The sequence below is a fragment of the Bos taurus genome, chromosome 28 (genome assembly GCF_002263795.3).
Source record: "Bos taurus isolate L1 Dominette 01449 registration number 42190680 breed Hereford chromosome 28, ARS-UCD2.0, whole genome shotgun sequence".
NCBI lineage: Eukaryota > Metazoa > Chordata > Mammalia > Artiodactyla > Bovidae > Bos > Bos taurus.
The window spans coordinates 3,892,782-3,915,732 of record NC_037355.1 but is presented as its reverse complement, the minus strand read 5'-3'; the positions used below and the strand labels follow the sequence as shown (position 1 = coordinate 3,915,732).

At 46.0% G+C, this 22,951-nt stretch overlaps 1 protein-coding gene across 2 annotated transcripts in view; it reads right to left on the bottom strand.

Annotated features, from left to right (window-relative positions):
- The window catches only part of TRIM67 (tripartite motif containing 67), a 57,813-nt gene extending 47,838 nt beyond the window's left edge, over window positions 1–9,975 (bottom strand). The window contains exon 1 of one of the 2 annotated variants that reach the window (XM_059882516.1): window positions 8,920–9,975. In XM_059882516.1, coding sequence (XP_059738499.1) covers window positions 8,920–9,960 — 1,041 coding nt within the window. In that variant the 5' untranslated portion in view covers window positions 9,961–9,975. The remainder of the gene's footprint in view (window positions 1–8,919) is intronic. The other variant, NM_001206749.1, reaches the window with a different exon arrangement.
- Between the last annotated feature and the right edge of the window lie 12,976 nt (window positions 9,976–22,951).

Genomic DNA, 22,951 nt, shown 5'->3' with positions numbered 1-22,951 from the left:
AAAATGAAGATCATGGCATCTAGTCCCATCACTTCATGGGAAATAGATGGGGAAACAGTGGAAACAGTGTCAGACTTTATTTTTTGGGGCTCCAAAATCACTGCAGATGGTGACTGCAGCCACGAAATGAAAAGACGCTTACTCCTTAGAAGGAAAGTTATGACCAACCTGGATAGCATATTAAAAAGCAGAGACATTACTTTGCCAACAAAGGTCCGGCTAGTCAAGGCTATGGTTTTTCCAGTAGTCATGTATGGATGTGAGAGTTGGACTGTGAAGAAAGCTGAGCGCCGAAGGATTGATGTTTTTGAACTGTGGTGTTGGAGAAGACTCTTGAGAGTCCCTTGGACTGCAAGGAGATCCAACCAGTCCATTCTGAAGGAGATCAGCCCTGGGATTTCTTTGGAAGGAATGATGCTAAAGCTGAAACTCCAGTACTTTGGCCACCTCATGGGAAGAGTTGACTCATTGGAAAAGACTCTGATGCTGGGAGGGATTTGGGGGAGGAGGAGAAGGGTATGATAGAGGATGAGATGACTGGATGGCATCACCGACTCGATGGACGTGAGTCTGCGTGAACTCCGGGAGTTGGTGATGGACAGGGAGGCCTGGTGTGCTGCGATTCATGGGGTCGCAAAGAGTCGGACACGACTGAGCGACTGAACTGAACTGATTTATGGAGTGATGTTAGCCACAATTCTCTGCCTCAAAAAGGACTGTCATTTCTGATTATTCATATTTTATTGGTTTTCTGGTTTTATAGATATCACCCAGAATATATAGATAAATTATAAGGAAGAATTTGGAGACTGGACAAGTACAAATACTTGCCTAAATTTCCTAACACAACCTTGACCTATTTTTTAAAACGATGCACTGTCTGGACACATTTTTCAGATGCCATGTGACTAAGGCCCAAATCCTCCTGCTGGATGAGTGCTGGAGGGGTCGATTCCAGTTTCTTACACCTGTCATTTAGACTCCCGCACCTCACTGGTTCCTGTCTCTTGTGGATCCTCCCCTATTCTCTATTTTCTGCAAACCTCTTCTTCCTTCCGTAGCCACATGAGAAATGAGGAGACAGAGCTATTTGATCTTCTAGATTTCCTCCAGCCCTCAAATTCTTTTATCCTATTTGTTCTAAAGAGGACGCACTGTCTCCTTCTCACCCTTTCATCTCCCTTTTCTGTAGCCCATTGCAGTCAAATGAGGGAGGGATTGTGCCCCACATGCTGCTCCACTTTCTAGACTAGGTGTCCGCCAATCCTTTATTTTTTCCCATTCCTAATGACTCTTTGGGGGTGCCGTATGCCACCTGTTTTCGTTCAGATACACAGAGTATTCTGTTACATTTCTGTAGTCAATAGAAAGGTACAAAGGAGGAAACTTGATCATCATTTTACAAATTGCTGTGCAACTGTGACAATCCCCGCAACCTCACTGTTCCTCATCTGCAAAGGAGGAGGCTGGAGTTATGATCTCTGCTAGGAAACAGCCTACCCTAGAAAATGGAAATTCTAAGCAGGGAGGCGTGAATTCATGAGAGCCCCACAATATGTGCCTGGATTTTCTCCTGCTCCTTTGGGTTTCATGATTCTGAGAGTTCCAACCACCCTCATTCTCTGGGCAGGCCCTTCAAAACTGCCTAAAGAGTGGATAAAGCACCCTCTTTGCTTCTTTATAGAAGGACTAAGACACAAACCCAAAGGAAACCCAGATACACAAACAGCAGTGAACATGTTTCTGTTCAGACCAGGGAAGCAGCGAAGAGCATCTGTCTGAAGTTCCCTTTGCAGGAGACACCTATGCTCTGGCCCAGGAGGGCTCAGACAGCACCAACGCCCCTCTGAGCTTCCTGCCTATCTCTGGGTCAGGGGGTTTTTGAGCACCATACTGCCTCCCTCCTAGCACCCAGAATCTGGTGAGCTTGAAGATTCCCAGAGTAATTAAGACTCTGGTTCAAACCTCTCAGCTCCCCCTAGAGTCTCCTTCACACTGCTTCTCAGATGATGTGCCAGAGTGTTGGGCCCAGTGCCCTTGAGCCCCCAAAGTATTCCCATCAGGGCTTCTCAAACGTTAACATCTGTCTGGACCAACTAGGGATGTTGCTGAATTCAAATCATGAGTCAGTGGCTGTGGCGGGTCTCAAGATTCCATGTTTTCAAAAAGCTCCCAGTGCTGCTGCTGCTCTGCAGACCACTCTTCGAGTCACGAGATACTAGTCTAGAAGTTGGCACATTTTCCCCCCATAAAGAGCCAGACAGTATATATTTTTGGCTTTGCAGGCTATAGATCTCTGGTCACAACTACCTAAATCTACCAAAAACAACCATCACCCAAAGAAGCCATGGGCAGAATGTAGGCAAATGAGGATGGCTGTGTCCCAGGAAAACTTTATTTACAGAAACAGGCAGTATGCCAGCATGTCAGCCCCTCTAATCCATCTCAGAGATTAGGAGATCTCTCCTTTCTAAAACAATCTATCTCACTGGCATCTACAAGCAAGGTCCCATCTCCACCAGTGTAGACCCAGATACAGGACATCCCACTGCAGGCTAAAAATAGAACACCTTAGCCATGGAGTGACCACCAGTACTATACTAGGAAACACATTCTTCTGCAGTAATCTGGGGTTTTCCTTTCACAGTCTCTAAGGTCCTTCTCAATTCTCCTGAACCCCTATCCTCCATAAATAGTCTTCAAAGAGAAGAGAAAGCAATTCAAGTTTATGGATTCTTGCTTTCTCTCAAACACACTTTTTGTTTTTCAGATGTATGGAATGATGAGGAAAGAAGGTACTTCAAAGCTTGTAACACAGGGGTTCTTTCTAATAGTTGTTCCTGAATTACTGACCTGCCTGGAATTAAATCCAAGCATGAGGCAGGCTACAGCCCTGATGGCTTTAAAGACAGTGGTGATGTTAACACAGAGGGCGGTTTCAGAAGACGGTGCAGCCTCTGCTTATCAGAGTTAGCTCGTGTTCCCAGGTGTCTAAGCAGTTTTGCCACTGGTTCTTAGCCAGTCTGGGACCGATGGAACAGAAGCCAGCCTATGCAATTCACTTCCCAGAGCTCCAGAGTTGGTGAAAGATTCAACATTTCAAACAATCCATGTTTCCACTCAGATTGTGTATATTTCCATGCTACATGTTCTGACAGCTCTGAGAGATTTCTGTTAAGTAACTCTCAGCTTGCAGTAATTAGCCAGAAAGCTGGAAACTTCAGACCTCCCAGAAGATTTTTGCCAAACACTTCTCTTTACCTAAATCTCTTTTCCCCTTTCAATCCTACTCAAAAATGCCTTAGATGGGCCCTGAAACGTTGGTCTTTTCATGGGCCTTAATTCAAGAGGGGATAGGTGGTGCTATTGGTAAAGAACCCGCCTGCTGATGCAGGAGACCTAAGAGGCTTGGGTTCGATCCCTGGGTTGGGAAGATCCCCTGGAGGAAGGCATGGCAATCCACTCCAGTATTCTTGCCTGGAAAACTCCATGGACAGAGGAGCCTGGTGGGCTATGGTCCATAGGGTTACAAAGAGTTGGACACTACTGAAGTGACTTAGCATACACGCACGTATTTAAGCAATAGTTATACATATTAAACCAGTTTTTGAGGCCAGACAGATCACAGGCAGGTAGTTATAAAAATCTAGATACTGTGATCCTCTTTAAACATAGTTCTAATAATAATGTAATGAAAATAGCAAGCAATGGTTACTAGAAACAAGACAATCCATCTATTTGTTTTCCTCCATGGTCCTTGTCAACTTGGACTCTGTGGGAGAGGGACAGGGTGGGATGATTCGGGAGAATGGCATTGAAACATATAAAATATCATATATGAAATGAGTCTCCAGTCCAGGTTCGATGCACGATACTGGATGCTTGGGGCTAGTGCACTGGGATGACCCAGAGGGATGGTATGGGGAGGGAGGAGGGAGGAGGGTTCAGGATGGGGAACACATGTATACCTGTGGCGGATGCATGTTGATATATGGCAAAACCAATACAATATTGTAAACTTAAAAAATTAAATTAAATTAAATTTAAAAAAATAAAATTTTTAATATAGTTTTGCTATAGGGAGAATAGATAGGTATGAACTTTATGGAAAGCAATTTGGCAACATTAATCAGATGTCTGAAAGCCAGATCTCCTTTGATATAGCAACTCCATATTTAGAAATTTAACTTAAGGTGATTATTAAGGATATAGGCATAAATTTAACTTGAAAAATGTTCCTATTGGCAAAAGACTGAAAACACCTAGATAAAGTCCAGCATCAAGATGTGGATAAACCCTTACAATGGAATAACATGCAGCCATCCAAAATGATGTACATTAACTGACAGGAAAGATATTCATATTGTATTGTTAAAGAAAAAAAAAAGACAATTATAAAATAAATATATAATAGAATTCTAGAAGGAAAAAACTCCAAAATGTTAGAATTTGTTTTTCTCAGCAAATTGAAATTTGAGGATGATATTTAATTTCTACATCTCTACACCTGTAATTCTAATGCTTAACAAAGAGCATTTATTCCCTGTGTTATAATGTACCACAAATATTCTAATAAATATATTTATGATCATATACAATTATGATTACATGTTCTGCTTTTGTCATTTATGTGTTATCTTTTAATGGAGAAAGCCTTTCCTCTGAGACTTTAAAGATTAAATCCCATTCTTCATCTCTTCTGTAAAAATAAGGTAGGACCAGGCTGCTGAGAAGCCTGACAGATCCTTGGGACATGGCAGTAACCTGAAGTCCCGTCTTTCCTGTGATTTTTAGACCTTACTGTCTCCTTTGCTCTTGTGAAATGCTGATTCATTGGGAACAGTATTCCTGGGGTACAATGAGATTTTGTTTTGATTCTCTTCTATTGTTCATGGTTCTCAAAAGATTTCTGAAGAAGGGCTTATCCAGCAGTCCCTACCTCAGTTCAAGAATCAACTTCTAACCATTTTAATTCAGAGTCCTGCACTCAGAGGAATTTCAGTGGTTGCTGACGTTCTGCGACATCACATACTAGGAAGAGGTCCATCCCACAGTGACCCTCTCCTTCTAGTTTCAGGAAAGTTAGAATTCCACCCAATAGCAAAAAGACAGAAGCTCTCATGGAAAGCCTCCCTTCTTTGTCCTATCTTTTGGACTGTATTGCTTCTTCACATCAAATTCTTTGAAATGATTAAGGCTCTTCCAGGAGAATCATTAAAAAATGTGTTTGGCCAAGACCTGAAGTGTTTTCACTGTTTTTGAGAGGTGATAATCAACCTTGTTTCAAAATAGATTTCAGTGTCACTTACATGTCTCTTTGCCTAAGAATCACTAATTAGATGGCAAGCTCCAGTCGCACTAGAGAGGAATTAAAGCTTTGATTAAGGCTTCTCCAGTCATGGGGATATGAGAGAAATATTTCTGCCCTGATTCTAGTTCTGGTAGAGTATATCAAGATTGTCATGGCACCTGGGATTTTCAGACTATGACAGTGATGATGATGACAACAAAATCCAGAGACTTTAGTAAGTTTTACAAAAGAACTCAAACAGCCATGGTGGGAGTGTGAAATTGAGTTTATCTTTCAAAAGTAGTCATCTAGGGACTTCCCTGGCAGTCCAGTGGTTAAGACTTTACCTTCCAGAGCATGGGGTTCTATCCCTGGTCAGGGATCCCACATGCCTCAGGGCCAAAAAACCAAAACATAAACAGAAGCAATATCATAACAAATAATAACTTTAAAAATGCTCCATATAAGAAAATAATCTTAAAAACAAACAAACAAAAGTAGCCACCTTCACAGCTCAAAATGGTGGTCTAGATGCTCACAAAGCAAGATCAAACTTTCTATCAGGGCTCCCTCTGTTATCTTTTCTTTAGATTTCCAACCCCTAGTTGAGATGATAAGGAGCGCTTAATGATTTCCTGTTCTGTAGAAAAACAGCAGCTGGTGAAAGAGAATAGCAGAACTTCTTCTCATTCTTGAAAAGAAGTTTTCACAAAAGTATCTCATAGAATTCCTTCTTTACTTAGGAGTATGTCTTAGTTCCCTGAAGACATGATATTAAATTGAGACACTTAGGTTCTGCATAGCTATGTTTTCTTCAGATAACTGTCCCACTCTATTGAGCAAATATTATGTATTCTTTTCATATTTCCTCAGATAGAAATGTTGTAAAACTGCTGTTGACACCAAATCAAGATGACCAGTGTTTTCCCTGCATGATCTTGGTTATTGAAACCATTGATCATTATCCAACTCACTTTTCCAGGTAAGAGACTTAATCTTTTAAAATTGCAGATTCACCTCAACTCATTTTGGTTTCTACTCTACACTAAGCCTAAAAATTTGGGTGGCAATGTCTGAAATTAGTTCTAGCTATCTAAGCTGTGAAAATTTACCAGTTTGTAAATCTGAATGTGAACCTTGTCTTGATAACTGATCACAACTTCTTTGCAGAAGATTTCTTTATTTGTAAAATAATGTCTCTTCACTTGAAAGATAAAATAAACAAGGCAGCTACAGAAAGTGATATGCAACAAAATGTCATATGAACGACAGCTCACTGGAGCGGATATTCTCATTTAGCTTAAAGCTATTTTAGGACTCAACATGCTACCAGTTCATGTTTTCTCTAGATTACCAAGTGACTGCGGTCAAATAAGAACTCTTTGCTGTTGCCCTATAGCTTTCTGCAAGTTTAGTGCTTTTAAGGATTAAGACTATAATTCGCCCAGCTGTGTCTGACTCTTTGCAACCCTATGGATTGTAGCCTGCCAGACTCCTCCATGGAATTCTCCAGACAAGAATACTGGAGTGGGTAGCCTTTCCCTTCTCCAGGGGATCTTCACAAGCCAGGGTTCAAACCTGGATCTCCTGCATTGCAACCAGATTCTTTACCATGTGAGCCACCAGGGAAGGCAATAATAATAATAATAATAAATATATATTGGTTACTGTGAGTCAGATACTGTGCTAGAGGGTAAACATACACTATTATACTTACCCTAACAACAACTATCTGAGTTAGACATTATTCAGTGGGTTTAAAACTGTGCCTAAATGTTTATAGAAAGTGAATTACAAACCCTGAGAGTTGGATCTAGGTCTGTGTAACTTACAACATGGTTTCTCTCAAAGACATGAGAAATAGAATATTTCAGCATACAAAGATGTCACGGTCACCAGCAACTGCAGCCACCGTAGATGGTGAGCTGGTCAACTCCGAGGGAACTCAGGAAGGAAAGAATACCAGCCATCTAGTAGCCATCACTGCCGCCACTCCCTATGGTGAGCCCTGAGGAAACTAAGGATGTGAAGAAAACACAGGATATTGGCCCCAATAGCTGAGGTGCATATCAAAGAAATGATTTCAGTGAGCCCAGACTCTTGAATCTTCCCATATACAGAAAAGCCCTAAATTCCTCAACTCGGGTTATCTGTCCTTTAATTAATGATAATCTTCTGATGTTCAGACTTGCCCTTATTTGCAAAATTTCTGTATAACCTTGTTCCTCCCGTCACCTCCTCGGAGCAGTTCTCTCAAGATTTCTTGAGCTGCTGCCTCCTGGGCATGAAGTTCTAAAAATTTCCACTAAATAAAACAAAACTCTCAACTTTTAGGTTGTGAATATTTTCAAGTCGGCAGACAGTGTTGATATTTTTGGGGTTATTGTTTTGATGGAGGTTGTCTGTGCACTATAGGCTATTTCACAGCTTCTTGGCCTCTAACCCAGATGCCAGGGGCAACTTCCTAAGTGTGACAACCAAAACTGTCTCCAGACATTAGCAGTGTCCTATAAGGAGAGTGAAATTGTTCCCAAATGAGAATCACTGCTCTAGAATTAGAGATTTGACTCCAGATTTCTCTTTTCTGGCCTATGATGCAGATTTCTCTCTCCAAGGTGGATTTCTGAAGTGTTCATAATTTTTTTTTTCTTTGAAAATGTTGAGTTACAGAAATAACTGGCACACTGTAGCAGAAATTGTATAGCAACTGCATGTAATAAATCTATAGTATAAATGATTGGCCCCTTCTTCTCTCCCCCCTGTGCTCTCCTTTTTGTCCATTTCCAGTTGGATGATATGAAGAGAGAAGCATGGCAAGTTGCCTTATTTTCCTGTGTCTTTCCTCCTCAATCAGAATACATACTTCCTGTTGGGCACTTTGGAGACCTCCTGCTTCTCTGTGGGGCAAGAGTTTAGTGGAAAGAGGACGTTGAATGATAAACACACAAATTTGCAGTTGGGCTCTTTGAACAAGGAACCTGGATCACTGACCTTAGCAGTGAGTCCAGTTGCTCAGCCTGGCCTTTGATTAGGAAATTAAGGTGAATGTTTGTTAGAAAAACTGACCTCACTCATGCCTTGGGGTCTGATCAAGGGCCTCACCTGATTTTGCAGGCTTTTCTCCTTCTGTGTCAGATATGAAGATACACTGGCAGCCACAAGTGTATGCAAGTTACCTATTAGAGGCTGTTCCTTCCCACTAGGGAGGTGGCATCCCCAGGCAAGTCCCTGGGAAGATGGCTTAAAGCAGCCTGAAGATGAGTGTGGCTTTCTGTCTTCCTAAGAGCTTACTCTGCAACCCTGCCACACTTCCATCACCCAGAGTCCCAGTAAGAGAAAGTCTCTCTATAAATCCAGGTGCCATAAATCCAGAGGGGTCATCAATGTAACTTATTAGTCAACTTTGGGAGTGAAAGAGTCCTGCGACCTGCCTCTGCATTCTGGATGACTTTCGGGTAGAATCAAAACAGCCTCAAGGGGGAGGGGACCTAGTATGTCAACTTTCCATTCCCTTCCCATTTCCAACACCAACTCAGAGTACTTGTTCATTTAACCAACGGGGGGGGGGGGGGGGGGGGCGCCCTTTTCTTTGCACCCGTGTCCCCGTGCCCCGCCAAGCGGGCGCTCACCTTGTGCTGTTTCCACATGGCCCCCAGCGGCTTCACCTCGTGCTTGCCGTGCCGGCCTTCCTCCAGGCACAGATAGCACACCGGGGTTCGGCAGGTTAAGCAGTACATGCTGTAGTTCTCCATTTCGTGTTCGGGGCACGTAGGATACTTGCGGGCGGTGTTGCCCCCCGCCGCTCCGGCCCCGGTGGCTCCCGGGCTCTTGCAGCCGCCACTTCCGCTGGGGGCACCCTGGACAGCGCCCGGGGACCCGGAGGCGACCTCGGAGGGCGCGGGCGGCGGCGGTGGCTGCACCAGGCGATGCTTAGCGAAGGGTCCCCGGGATGGATGGCACTTGAGCTGGCAGGCAGCGCAGTAGAGCACGTCACACTGCTCGCAGAGCGTAGCGGCCGGCTCCGGCGGGGTGCGGTCGCACAACTGGCAGATGGCCACAGCAGTCACTGCGGACGCCCCCGGCGCCGCCCCGCGGCCCTGCTGATACCGCTGCACGATGGCCTCAAGCAGTCGGTTGCGCTGGAAGCCGCGCAGGCCGCGGTGGTCCAGGGAAGCGCTGCGGTGGCACTGCGGGCACGTGATGGAGCTTGAGGACGAGGACAGCGAGGAGCAGGCGGCGCCCCGGGCAGCAGCGGCGGAGGAGCCGGGAGGCGCGGGCACCATGGGCAACACTCGAACCCCGTTTGGGGACTTGAGGCTCGGGGTGTAAGAGCCATAACCGCTGTCTGTTTCACTGTACAAGCTCAGCTTGTCCGCGTGGTCGCTGCCGCCTCCCGCACCGCCGCCCAGGCCGCCAGCTGCGCTTCCGCCCGCGCCGCTGCAAGCCGGGCCAGCCGCCGCCTCCTGGTCTAGAGGGGGCGCGGCGGCGGCGCCTGAGGACAGCGCTGAGCCTCGAGAGTGCAGAAGCGGCGGGGGCAGGTGTTGCTCACCGTCCGGGGTCTGCACCGCGATGGTACGAGCACAAGGCAGGCAGACATTGTGGGAACACGGCAAGATGATGGGCTCCCGAAACAGGGAGCCGCACACTGGGCACTTCAGCTCCTCCTCCATCGCTGAGCCGGCGGAGAACTGCTCAGGGTGGAAGGTGGAATGGCCCAAGCTCCGCAGACGGGCAGAGAAGAATAAGTGAGGTTAGCACCAGTGAGATGGGAGGAGGGAGCATCACACGGGCATGACTACTTTGCAACCCATGGGCACGCCCCTCTCTCTGTCCTGGGGCCACCGCCCATAGACGATTAGGTGAGGGGGAAGAGGTAAAAGAGGGTCCTCACCTCCTGCCCGCGAGGCTCCTGCACCAGAGGCTTCAACCTGCGGCCAGAGTCCGGGGCCGGTCGGCTGCCCCCGCGATGGCCTGCGAGATGCTTTAGGTGATGAATCAGCACTAGCGCCGCCGCCGGCAGTAGCGGGCGTCTCCTCTCCACATCAGGACCAGCTGCTGGGTTGCGGATCGCTAGCTCTCCCGTTTCAGCCCTTCGGTTCCAGATTCCAGTGGGCAGCTGTCCGGGGGCCCCCTTTGCCCTCGCCCCGCCCCTAGTCCGGGTGATCTTTGAGAAGGAGGGCGAGCAGGCCGCTTGGCCTTGGGGTTGGGTTCAGCACCACGAGGCGACGGACAGCGCCCGGGAACCGAAGGTGCAGCTCCAGCTTCTCTCGCGCGGATCCGAGGGCCGCCACCTGCCGGGTCTCCGCGCCAGCGACTACCTCCGGCGGCCGTGCCGGCCCGGAGACCTTCTCTCACCTCTCTCTCCGGCCGCCGCTGTCGCGGGCCGAGCGCGCCCTGGGGCTTTCTCCCCGAGGGCAGGATTGACCCTCCGCTTCGGTTCGCAGCCTCTTCTGCGGCGCCTCTGACCTTGGCCGCGCGACGCTGCAGCCAGCGGGCGGAGGGCGAGCGCCCGGCTGGCTCGGGAATCCCCTCTTGTCTCCCTCCCCGCGCAGCCTCCTCCCGACGCCGCGCGCCCAGGAGTTGTAATTTCCAGAGCCGGGAGTAGTGATGGGGAGGAGGGGAGGAGGGGAGGAGGAGGGAGGCGGAGTCTGCTCGGCGAATGAGAGCTCGCCTCTTGCTGCTAGGGGAGGCAAGGGGCAATTTTAAGGGTTCGCAGAGAGGATCATTGTTAATAACAATCTATTATTTGGATGGAAATTGCATCCTGAATTAGTACGACGACCCGTCCCGTCCCTGCCATCATCTCCCCTGCCCATTCCCCCTTAACTCCCACCCGCCACCATAAAAGGGTAAAAACAGGATCCTAGAAAGCCAGTTGTTTACAAATGCAGCGATAGCACGGTTGACAGTCGCTTCCTAAATCTGATAGACCGAAAAATGCAGCAGCAAGATGTCGGACAACCTGGAGTCAAAGGGTGAGGTTTTATTTATGGATCAAAACCACAAGCCATCTTGTCTCTTCAATCGAGAGGGCTCCTGCACGATCGATGTCAGTCGTCTAATAGAGAGAGGACCCCGCACGGGATTTATGAAATGGGACTTCCTGGAGAAACGCGAAGACGAGCCACCTATGCCCGTTGGCCCTCGTAACCCATTCCCTGGACCCAGGCCTACCCTGCCCCCGAGCGGGCGGCGAGGGGCAGGCGGGAACGCAGCGACCATGGCTGCTAGTTTTATGAATGAAAAAATCTCCACATTGTGCCTCGCCAGCCGCGAGGAGAGCCTCCCACCCGCGGCCAGGCTGCTCTTCTGCGTAGCTGTTGTCTCTCCGCCGCCGGGAAGGATGGGTGGGGAGGCCCCCCGGGAACGCGGGGGCTGGGGGCTGGCAGGAGCAAGTGCTCGCGGCGCAGCCGGCTCTGCCTACCGACGCTTCACGCTGGCCTGAAACAGACACAAATTAGGAGATCGTTTGTTTAAAAACGACAAGAATATTGAAGTCAGGCCTCCTCCTGTTCTCTGGTTCTCCCGCGCTCCAAACAAAGGCCTGAGAGGCGCCGCAGCGCCGGGCGGGGAGCCTCGCTGTCTGCCAGTCACCGGGCGAGGAGCGCGCCCACCGGGGCGGGGGCGGCCGCGGGAGAAAGCCGCCACCCTGGGGAGACCGGTGTCTGGAGTTAGGGGTTGGGGGCGGCGCAGGTAGACCCCCGACGGAGAGGCGTGCTGACGTTTTCCTGACCGAACTCTGCGAGTCAGGATCCTAGGTGGGAATCTCGACTCCTTCGCTGATCAGTCGCTTCCACCCTGAGCGGTCTACTCATGCTTTCCTAGTCTCTGAGCCTGCATAGAATGGCAATAATACTTGTGTGTGAGAACTAAACGAAGTTGTCCTTAATACAGATTGCATATCTTACTTCCTGCTCTAAAATCTTGTGACTTTTCAGTTCGGCTTTGGCTACTGTTGAACAGCCAGCTTCCAGTTTGTCTTAAAGTTGAAGAGCAGGCCCACAGCGTGGAGTACACAGAGCAGCACAGAGTTAAAAGGCCTGACCGGAATTCTCAGCAGCAGGGAGCTTAGGAGGAGGATTCAACCAGGCCCAGTATTCCCAGATGGGGCCCGGTGACCACCCTGTTTTAATCTCCCTTCTATAATAAAGTCACCATGTGCTGCATCTTGCCTGCAATGCTTTGATAAGCCCTCAAGAAAGTTTCTATAGTGTTACTACTGCTGTGGGGTGGGGTGGGGTGAGGGGATTCGGGTGCGGGTGTATAGGTGTAGGTACGTCATGTGATCGAATCATTCAAAGATGCATTTGCTGTGATGCTAGCAGTATCATCACTCACCCCAGCCCATTCCAGCCACCTGGTGACTGCAGAGGAAATAATAATCTCTTATGATTCTACTGTGAACAGGCCTGCTTGCCAACCACCCCCCTCCATCCTCAACCAGTGCATATGTCTGAAAGACACACTCTACTTTGTCATTTTCAGACCAAGGTAAACTGCTGGGAGGGCAGGCTGAGCATTGGGAGCTCTTGAGGGGGAATGGAAATATGCCTGATCAGGACTAAATTCTAATGATTCTGTCACTCAAACTGAGCATGATTTTGTTTTCCATGGGAAGGAAGCTCAGAATTCAGAATTTTCCACCTGTGCCTTTCCCACCAGCCCCCTTCCATTCCCTCAATCCCATGATCTAAATCAGCTTAACCTTGTACAGCTGTTGCCAAGGCATTGCTCACTGTGGGGATTGGCATCCTTCAGCTGCTATGTAGGAGCTGGGGTTACACAGTGGTTCCAATAGCTTACTGTACATAACCATAATCACTAATAGTTGTCAACATTACTCTAAAAAGCCTTCTTTCTGTCCCGAGTCATGTACCATACATATATAGGAAAATAATCTTACTACTCTGATCCTCAGTTTTTTCCTATTATAAAATTTCAGGATAGAATTCATTGGTTCTAAAAGTGTCTGTATATTATTGATAATTGTTAAGAATGGAATCCCAGAGTCAGACACAACTTAGCCACCAAACAACAACAACAAGAATGACAGAGCTTACCTGGTGGTTCAGTGGTTAAGAATCTGCCTGCCAAAGCAGGGGCCGTGGGATCAATCCCTGGTCCAGGAAGAGCCCACATGCCTCGGGGCAAGAGACCACATGTGCCACACCTACTGAGCCAGCAAGCGCCACTACTGCAGCCCACTCGCCTAGAGCCTGTGCTCTGCAACGTGAAAAGCCACCGCAGTGAGAAGCCTGCATAGCTCCCACTCACTCCCATTCACTCACTAGAGAATGCCCATGCTTAGCACTGAAAGCTCAGTGTAGCCAGAATACACTGAGTGGTGCTCAGTCATGTCCGACTCTTTGCCACCCTGTGGGATTTCTTTCAGGAAGAATACTGGAGTGGGTTGCCATTTCCTCCTCCAGGGGTCTTCTTGACCCAGGGGTTGAACCTGTGTCTCCTGCACTGGCAGATGGATTCTTTACTACTAGCGTCACCTGAGAAGCCCCAATAAGTAAATAAGTAAATAAAAAATAAAAAAAAGAATGATATATCTTCCTTAATAAAAATGACTCTCATAAAGACATTTGATCCCAAGATTGAATGGCATATCCATTTTTTCAAGTCAAAATCTGGGCCTTATTTAGATAGTGAGGAAAATAATAATTTTCCATTGTAGCACTTGACAGTGTGTCCTTGACTATTAAGTCTTCTATAAAAAAAATGTCATAGACTGAGTGGTTTAAACAACTAAATTTACCGCTCACAGTTCCAGAGGCTGAGAAGTCAATGATCAAAGCACTGGCAGATCTGATGTCTGGTGAAGATATCCCACCTCGATGCCAGACCTGCCTTCTTTATGGATCTTTACATAGAGAAAGGGAGAGCCCAGCAAGCTCTCATATCTCTTCTTTGCTGCTGCTGCTGCTAAGTCGCTTCAGTTGTGTCCGAGTCTGTGTGACCCCATGGACGGCAGCCCACCAGCTTCCCCCGTCCCTGGGATTCTCCAGGCAAGAACACTGGAGTGGGTTGCCATTTCCTTTTCCATTGCTTTAGAGTGAAAAGTGAAAATGAAGTCGCTCAGTTGTGTCCGACTCCTAGCGACCCCATGGACTGCAGCCTACCAGGTTCCTCCGTCCATGGGATTTTCCAGGCAAGAATGCTGGAGTGGGGTGCCATCACCTTCTTACAAACATACTATTTCCACTCACAAGGGAGCCACCCTCATGACCTAATTACCTCCGAAAGGCCCCTCTTCCAAATATATTATGATGATAGTTAGGGTTTCAACATATGAATTTTGAGTGATGTACACATTTAGTTCACAGTACAGTGTGAAATTATATAATTAAATTTTTTAATTTTGTTTTTTAATTTATTTTTGGCTGTGCTGGGTGGATCGCAGCTTTGCCTAACTCAATGAAACTATAAATCATGCCATGTAGGGCCACTGAAGATGGACGGGTCATGGTGGAGAGTTCTGACAGAATGTGGTCCACTGGAGGACCGAATGGCAAACCGCTTCTGCAGTCTTGCCTTGAGAACCCCATGAACAGTATGAAAAGGCTAAAAAAATATGACACTAAAAGTTGAACTCCCCAGGTTGGTAGGTGCTCAATATGCTACTGGAGAAGAGCGGAGGAAAAGCTCCAGAAGGAATGAAGAGGCTGAGCCAAAGCGGGAACAGCTCTCAGTTGTGGATGCATCAGGCAGTGAAAGTAAAGTCCGATGCTGTAAAGAACAATATTGCATAGGAACCTGGAATGTTAGGTCCATGAATCAAGGCAGATTGGAAGTGGTCAAACAGGAGATGGCAAGAGTGAACATCGACATTTTAGGAATCAGTGAACTAAAATGGACTAGAATGGGAGAATTTAATTCAGATGACCATAATATCTCCTACTGTGGGCAAAAATTCCTTAGAAGAAATGGAGTAGCCCTCACAGTCAACAGGACTCTGAAATGCTGTACTTGGGTGCAATCTAAAAAATGGCAGAATGATCTCGGTTTGCTTCCAAGGCAAACCATTCAATATCACAGTAATCCAAGTCTGTCCCAACCACTGGGCTTCCCAGGTGGCACTGGTGGTAAAGAACCTGCCTGTCAATGCAGAAGATATAAGAGATGTGGGTTTGATCCCTGGGTCAGAAAGATCCCCTGGAGGAGGGCAGGGCACGCTAATATTCTTGCCTGGAGAATCCCATGGATAGGGGAGCCTGGCAGGTCCATGGGGTCTCAGAGTCGGATAGGACTGAAGCGACTTAGAGCACGCGGGCGCGTGCGCGCGCATGTGCGCGCGCGCGCACACACACACACACACACACGCTGCTGCTGCTGCTAAGTCGCTTCAGTCATGTCCAACTCTGTGCGACCCCATAGACGGCAGCCCACCAGGCTCCCCTGTCCCTGGGATTCTCCAGGCAAGAATACTGGAGTGGGTGCCATTTCCTTCTCCAGTGCATGAAAGTGAAAAGTGAAAGTGAAGTCACGCAGTCGTGTCCGACTCTTAGCGACTCCATGGACTGCAGCCCACCAGGCTCCTCCATCCATGGGATTTTCCAGGCAAGAGTACTGGAGTGGGGTGCCATTGCCTTCTCTGCACACATACATGACCCAACCACTATTGCTGAAGATGCTGAAGTTGAACGGCTCTATGAAGACCTACAAGACCTTGTAGAATCGCTGCTGCTGCTGCTAAGTCGCTTCAGTCATGTCTGACTCTGTGCGACCCCATAGACAGCAGCCCACCAGGCTCCCCCATCCCTGGGATTCTCCAGGCAAGAACACTGGAGTGGATTGCCATTTCCTTCTCCAATGCATGAAAGTGAAAAGTGAAAGTGAAGTCGCTCAGTCGTGTCCGACTCCTAGTGACCCCATGGACTGCAGCCTACCAGACTCCTCGATCAGAACTAACATCAAAAAAAGATGTCCTTTTCATCATAGGGGACTGAAATGCAAAAGTAGGAAGAGCTACCTGGAGTAACAGGAAAATTTGACCTTGGAGTACAAAATGAAACAGGGCGAAGGCTAACAGAGTTTTGCCAAGAAAAGAAACTGGTCACCCCTTTCTAAAAACACAAGAGATGACTCTACACGTGAACATCACCAAATGGTCAATACCAAAATCAGATTGATTATATTCTTTGCAGCTGAAGATGGAGAAGCTTTATACACTCAGCAAAAACAAGACCTGGCGTTGACTGTGGCTCGGATCATGATCATTTGAATATTGCAAAATTCAGACTTAAATTGGAGAAAGTAGGAAAACCACTAGGCCATTCAGGTATGACCTAAATCAAATCCCTTACAATTATACAGTGGAAGTGGCAAATAGATTCAAGGGATTAGATCTTATAGACAGAGCACCTGAAGAACTATAGATGGAGGTTTGAAATTTTGTACAGGAGACAGTGATCAAAACCATTCCCAAGAAAATAAATGCAAAAATGCAAAATGGTTGTCTGAGGAGGCCTTACAAATAGCTGTGAAAAGAAGAGAAGTGAAAAGCAAAGGAGAACAGAAAAGATAAACCCATCTGAATGAAGAGTTCCAAAGAATAGCAAGGAGAGATGAGGAAGCCTTCCTAAGTGAACAATGCAAAGAAATGGAGGAAAACACAATAGAATGGGAAAGACTAGAGATCTCTTCAAGAAAATTAGAGATACTAAGGGAACATTTCATGCAAAGATGGGCATGAAATGGTATGGACCTAACAGAAGCAATGGTATGGACCTAACAGAAGAAATGGTATGGACCTAACAGAAGCAATGGTATGGACCTAACAGAAGAAATGGTATGGACCTAACAGAAGCAGATGATATTAAGAAGAGGTTGCAAGAATACACAAAAGATATACAAAAAAAATCTTAATGACTATGATAATCACAATGGTGTGATCACTCACCTAGAGCCAGACATCCTGGAGTATGAAGTAGAGTGGGTCTTAGGAAACATAAGTACAAACAAAGCTAGTGGAGGTGATGGAATTCTAGCTGAACTACTCAAATCGTAAAACATGAAGTTGTTAAAGTGCTGTACTCAATATGCCAGCAAATTTGGAAAGCTCAGCAGTGGCCACAAGACTGGAAAAGGTCAGTTTTCATTCCAGTCCCAAAGAAGGGCAATGCCAAAGAATGTTCAAACTACTGCACATTTGCACTGATCTCACACGCTAGCAAGGTAATGCTCAAAAATCCTTCAAGGCTTCAACAGTATGTGAAATGAGAACTTCCAGATGCCCAAGTTGGATTAGAAAAAGGCAGAGGAACCAGAGATCAAACTGCTAACATCTGCTGGATCATAGAAAAAGCAAGAGAATTCTAGAAAACCTCTACTTCTGTTTCACTGACTATGCCAAAGCCTTTGACTTTTGCTGTGTGGATCACAGCAAACTGTGGAAAATTCTTTAAAAGATGGGAATACCAGACCACCTGACCTGCCTCCTGTGAAACCTGTATGCAGGTCAAGAAGCAACAGTTAGAACCAGACATGGAACAATGGACTGGTTTCAAATTGGGAAAGAAGTAGGTCAAGGTGGTATATTGTCACCCTGCTTATTTAACATATATGCAAAATACATCATGAGAAATGCCAGGCTCGATGAAGCACAAGCTGGAATCAAGATTGCTGGGAGAAATATCAATAACCTCAAATATGCAGATGGCACTACCCTTATGTTAGAAAGTGAAGAACTAGAGAGCCTCTTGATGAAAGTGAAAGAGGAGAGTCAAAAAGCTGGTTTAAAACTCAGCATTCAAAAAATTAAGATTATGGCATCCAGTCTCATCACTTTATGGCAAATAGATGTGGGAACAATGGAAACAGTGACATACTTTATTTTCTTGAGCTCCAAAATCACTGCGGATGGTGACTATAGCCATGAAATTAAAAGAAGATTGATGCTTGGAAGAAAAGCTATGACAAACCTAGATAGCATATTAAAAAGCAGAGACATCACTTTGCCCACAAAGGTCCATATAGCCAAAGCTATAGTTTTTCCAGTAGTCATGTACGGATGTGAGAGTTGGACCATAAAGAAGGCTGAGCGCCAAAGAATTGATGCTTTTGAACTGTGGTGTTGGAGAACACTCTTGAGAATCCCTTGGACTGCAAGGAGATCCAACCAGGAAATTTCCTAAAGGAAATCAGTTCTGAATATTCATTGGGAGGACTGATGCTGAAGCTGAAGCTCCAATACTTTGGCCACTTGATGTGAAGAACTGCGTCATTAGAAAAGACCTTGATGCTGGGATAGATTGAAGGCAGGAGGAGAAGGATACGACAGAGGAGGAGATGATTGGATGGTATCACCGACTTGATGGACATGAGTTTGATCAAGCTCCAGGAGTTGGTGAGGAACAGGGAAGCCTGGCATTCTGCAGTCCGTGGGGTTGCAAAGAGTCGGACATGACTGAGTGACAGAACTGAACTGGACTTTGTTGCTTTGCATGAGCTTCCTTTAGTTGCAGTGCTTGGGCTTCTCATTGTGGTGGCTTCTCTTGTTGCAGCTTGTGGGCTCCAGAAAATAGCCTCAGCAGAGGTGGAACACAAGTTTAGTTGACCTGCTGTATGTGGAATCTTCCCGGACCAGGGATTCAATCTGTGTCCTTTGCATTGGCAGGCAGATTCTTTATCACTGGGCCACCAGGGATGTCTGGAAATTATATTCTTGTATATAATCTCATTTAATCCTCACAACAAGTCTGGAAAATCAACACATTGTCTTAATTTTAGGATGAATATATCTTTACATTTTAATGTTGCTGAAATCAGTAAGCATATTACAACTGACACTTCTCTCTCCACGCTTACCTTGAAAATTTCTTATTAAATTGATAGTGCATCTTCCAGTCACTTAGAATCATGGAAATATTTTATTATTTCCATTTTACAGGCAAGGAAACTGAGGTGAGGACACTCAAGGTCTTACTATGGCTTTTAATGGTGGATCTAAAACTGGTCGGACTTCAAGTTCAAAGCATTTTCCTTTCAACCAGAGTTGCCAGTGAAGACTTGTGTCACAGTTACTGATGGACAGTCAAGGGGAGGTCAGGAATACTGGCGTCCATGCTCCCTTTCCTCACTTGGTCGATTGAACATGCAGCTCTCTGCCTTCCCAGGCTCCCCCACCCTCCAGGTCAAGTGTTAGTCGCTCAGTTGTGTCTGACTCTTTGTGACCCCATGGATGGTAGCCCACCAGGCTCCTCTGTCCATGGAATTCTCCAGGCAAGAATACTCAAGTGGGTATTCCCTTCTCCAGGGGATCTTCCCAACCCAGGGATTGAACCCGGTCTCCTGCATTGCAGGCAAATTCATTACCATCTGAGCCACTAGGGAAGCCCCCTCCAGGTTAGGTGCATCTCTAACAAGCTCCTAGAAGTATTCTGTCTTATTCTTTGTATCTCTATCTTTGCCTGTCATTTTTGTTTGTATATCTCTCTCCTCGAGACAAGAAGCTTCTCAAGGATGGTATCCGTATCTATATTGTTTCCCAAGTGTGTTTCCTCTGCTATTTTCTGGCTCTGACTAAGTTTTCCATTTTTGTAGACCAACTGACTGGCTGTCAGTTTGAGAATATCCATTCCCTTAACCTTCCCTGAAAACCTTTGGTGGAAATAATTTTTTTTCCCTGTGGAAAATATCAACAGATCCACAAGGAAATTTTCTCTGTTTAATTCTGAAGTTCAAATCGGTTACTGAATTTTTCCTTTGGGGTGTGTGTGTGCATATATGCTCTCCTGTACATATGCATCTTTTCTTAAAATTCTTTATTTATCCTAATCTTCTTAGTGTTTAACCTGATTATTCCTACTTGGTTCTTTCCTCCTTGACCATCTTCTCCTCGGTTCTAAATTACTTACCCTGGTGGGCCAGTGGTAAGAGTCTGTCTGCCAATGCAGAGGACACTGGCTTTGATTCCTGGTCTGGGAAGATTGCACATGCCTCGGCGCAACTAAGCCAGTGCAGCATGGCCGCTGAGCCTGGGCGCCGAGAACCTGTGCTCTGCGAGAGGCCACAGCCGAGAGAGGCCGGTTCAACACAACTGGAGAGTAGCCTCAGGCTGCCAAAAGTCTGAGAGCAGCAATGAAGACCCAGCTCAGACAAAAATAAATAAATAAAATTTAAAAAGATAATTATCCCTCTAAAAAATTACTGAACTACTTACTGGTCTCAGAAAGGTGGCCCTATATTTAATTTCTAGTGTCATCCCAGTTGCTCCATTTTTCATGGCCCTTTTTATTTTAAAAGGGAAGCATTTGGACACATCTGAACAGCACATTAATAATTAAAATTCCGTGATGCACTGTCTTCAAGGCAGAGAAAAAGCACTCTGCTGAGTTACTTTATGTTCCAGCATGACTTTTATGCTTAAAATCCCAGAAACACTCAAGACAAGACAGAGGGTATTACTTCTCAAAAAGCACAAATCAGTTACATAATTTACTCTGGGTAACACAGCAAGTTACAGGTAAAACAGTCAATCTGCTTTGCCCTTTGAATTTTAAGTATAAAATAGAATGGAATTTAAAGCTGTATCAGATAAAAATAGATGCTATAATCTCAAGTATAACAATCCCTGACATATATCCTTAATGAAAACTTATGATATATTTTACTTTAAAAGGTAACTTTTAAGTTACCTTTTGTTTGTTTGTTTTTGACAGTGTAAGAGAAGTCAGGAAATTTAATAAAAATCTACAGCTCAAGAACCATCTGGTCTACAATAATTAGCATTTAATGAGAAGAAAGCAGCTACATCCACCTCTATGCCCCACACACCAAAGCTTCTTTATGGCGAAGTTAATGAGGAGCAATTATCTCTAGCAACACAAAGCATCCTCTCCAGGGTTTACAACTGGCTTCTTTTCCTGAAGGTAGACTCTATAGAGGAAACTTAAAACCCACCCACTTTCCCCTTCAAACATCCTTGACTGGTGCTTAACAGCTTCCTGTGTTACCTTTTCGGATGCCAAATATTGACTGTCTCTCCCCCTACCCCCGCAATCCTGAGCATCTTCTTCTCTATAGATCAGAAGACCCATTCTTGGAAGGTCTTCCCTTCTCTCATGGCATCCTTTGCAAGCAAAGTGTTTAGAATAAAGTCTCAGATGAAGCAAATTCACTCCAATTTACAAGACTCTATATATCCAGGGTATCTTTATAATGCGTGGAAACTAATATTACCACAAAAGCAATTTGAGCTTCAAATACTTACAGCTACACATTTCAGCCATGAAAACTGGAGTGCTTTTCATTTTCATGGGACCTTTTCATATATTTTCTCTAATCTGATCCTTACAGCAACACAGACTGGCCTAAGAGACGGTAAGACTGAGGGAGGGGCCCCCAACCCCCTGGTAGGTTCTCACCAGCCATGCTACTACAACTTGACCCAAACTTGGGCACAGGTGTTTAGTCCAAGGGTGGTTCCAGGCCAGACTAGGCTGATCAGAATCTTTTTGTCCTAAAATTGAAATCCAGAGAAAGAGTCTAGATGGGCCTCTAACACCCAAGTTAAGGAGCTGTCCTAGAAAAAGCCTAGAAACAGAGAGTGAAGAATAAAGCAGAAATACAGAGACAGCAAAGAGAGAGGGGGCCTCTGAGGGTCCCACAGTCTGGCATGTTTCTGAGACCCATCTATATTCCTGTCCTTGGGTTCCATAAAACATCCCTCTAATCTAATGATATTATGACACTCTATTTTCCTTTCAGAAAGGATAGGGGCTCAAACATGTACCAGCTCTCGCGCACATGGGCTTCAGTAATTGTGGGGCAAAGGCTCAGTTGCCCTGTGGCATGTGGGATCTTAGTTCCCAAACTAGGGGTTGAACCTGGGTCCCCTGCATTGGCAGGTGGAGTCTTAACACTGGACCACCAAGGAATTCCTTTATTTTTCTTCATTCGATATTTTAGTTGCCTCTTTTGGGGTGCTGAAATTGTTCTGCTCTCATTCTACTGGATTCTGGCTTTGACTATTCATTGATTTGGGCTTTCCTGGTGGCTAAGACAGTAAACAATCTGCTGTAGTGCAAGAGTAAAAGTGAAAATGAAAGTCGCTCAGTCGTGTCCGATTCTTTGCGACCCCATGGACTATACAGTCCATGGGATTTTCCAGGCCAGAATACTGGACTGGGTAGCCTTTCCCTTTTCCAGGGGAATCTTCCCACCCCAGGGTTGGAACCCAGGTCTCCCACATTGCAGGCAAATTCTTTACCAGCTGAGTCACAAGGGAAGCCCATGCAGAAAGCAATGCAGGAGACCTGCGTTCAATCTCTGGGTTGGGAAGATCCCCTGGAAAAGGGAATGGCTACCCACTCCAGTATTCTTACCTGAAGAAGTCCATGGTTTTGCTCATTTCATCCCTGGATGCTATTTTCTTCCAAAGGCTTGACCTTTCTAGTCTGCTAAGCTTCAGCTCCCTCTTTTCTCTCAGTCTGACCACAACTGTATTGGGTGTTGCCTTCCCTTTGGGGAGCTCCCTGCTTCCTCTTCCTGACCACAGTCAGAGTCATGGCTCCATGGTGGTGTTATTCTCTCCAGTTGATATTTTCTTAGACAGGGAATCAATGGGGTGTTAGAATGTACTTGTGGTCACTGTAAATCCAAAAGCCTCCCATATTAAGACAGAGAACAAACCCCTAAGGTTTGTAAACTGTT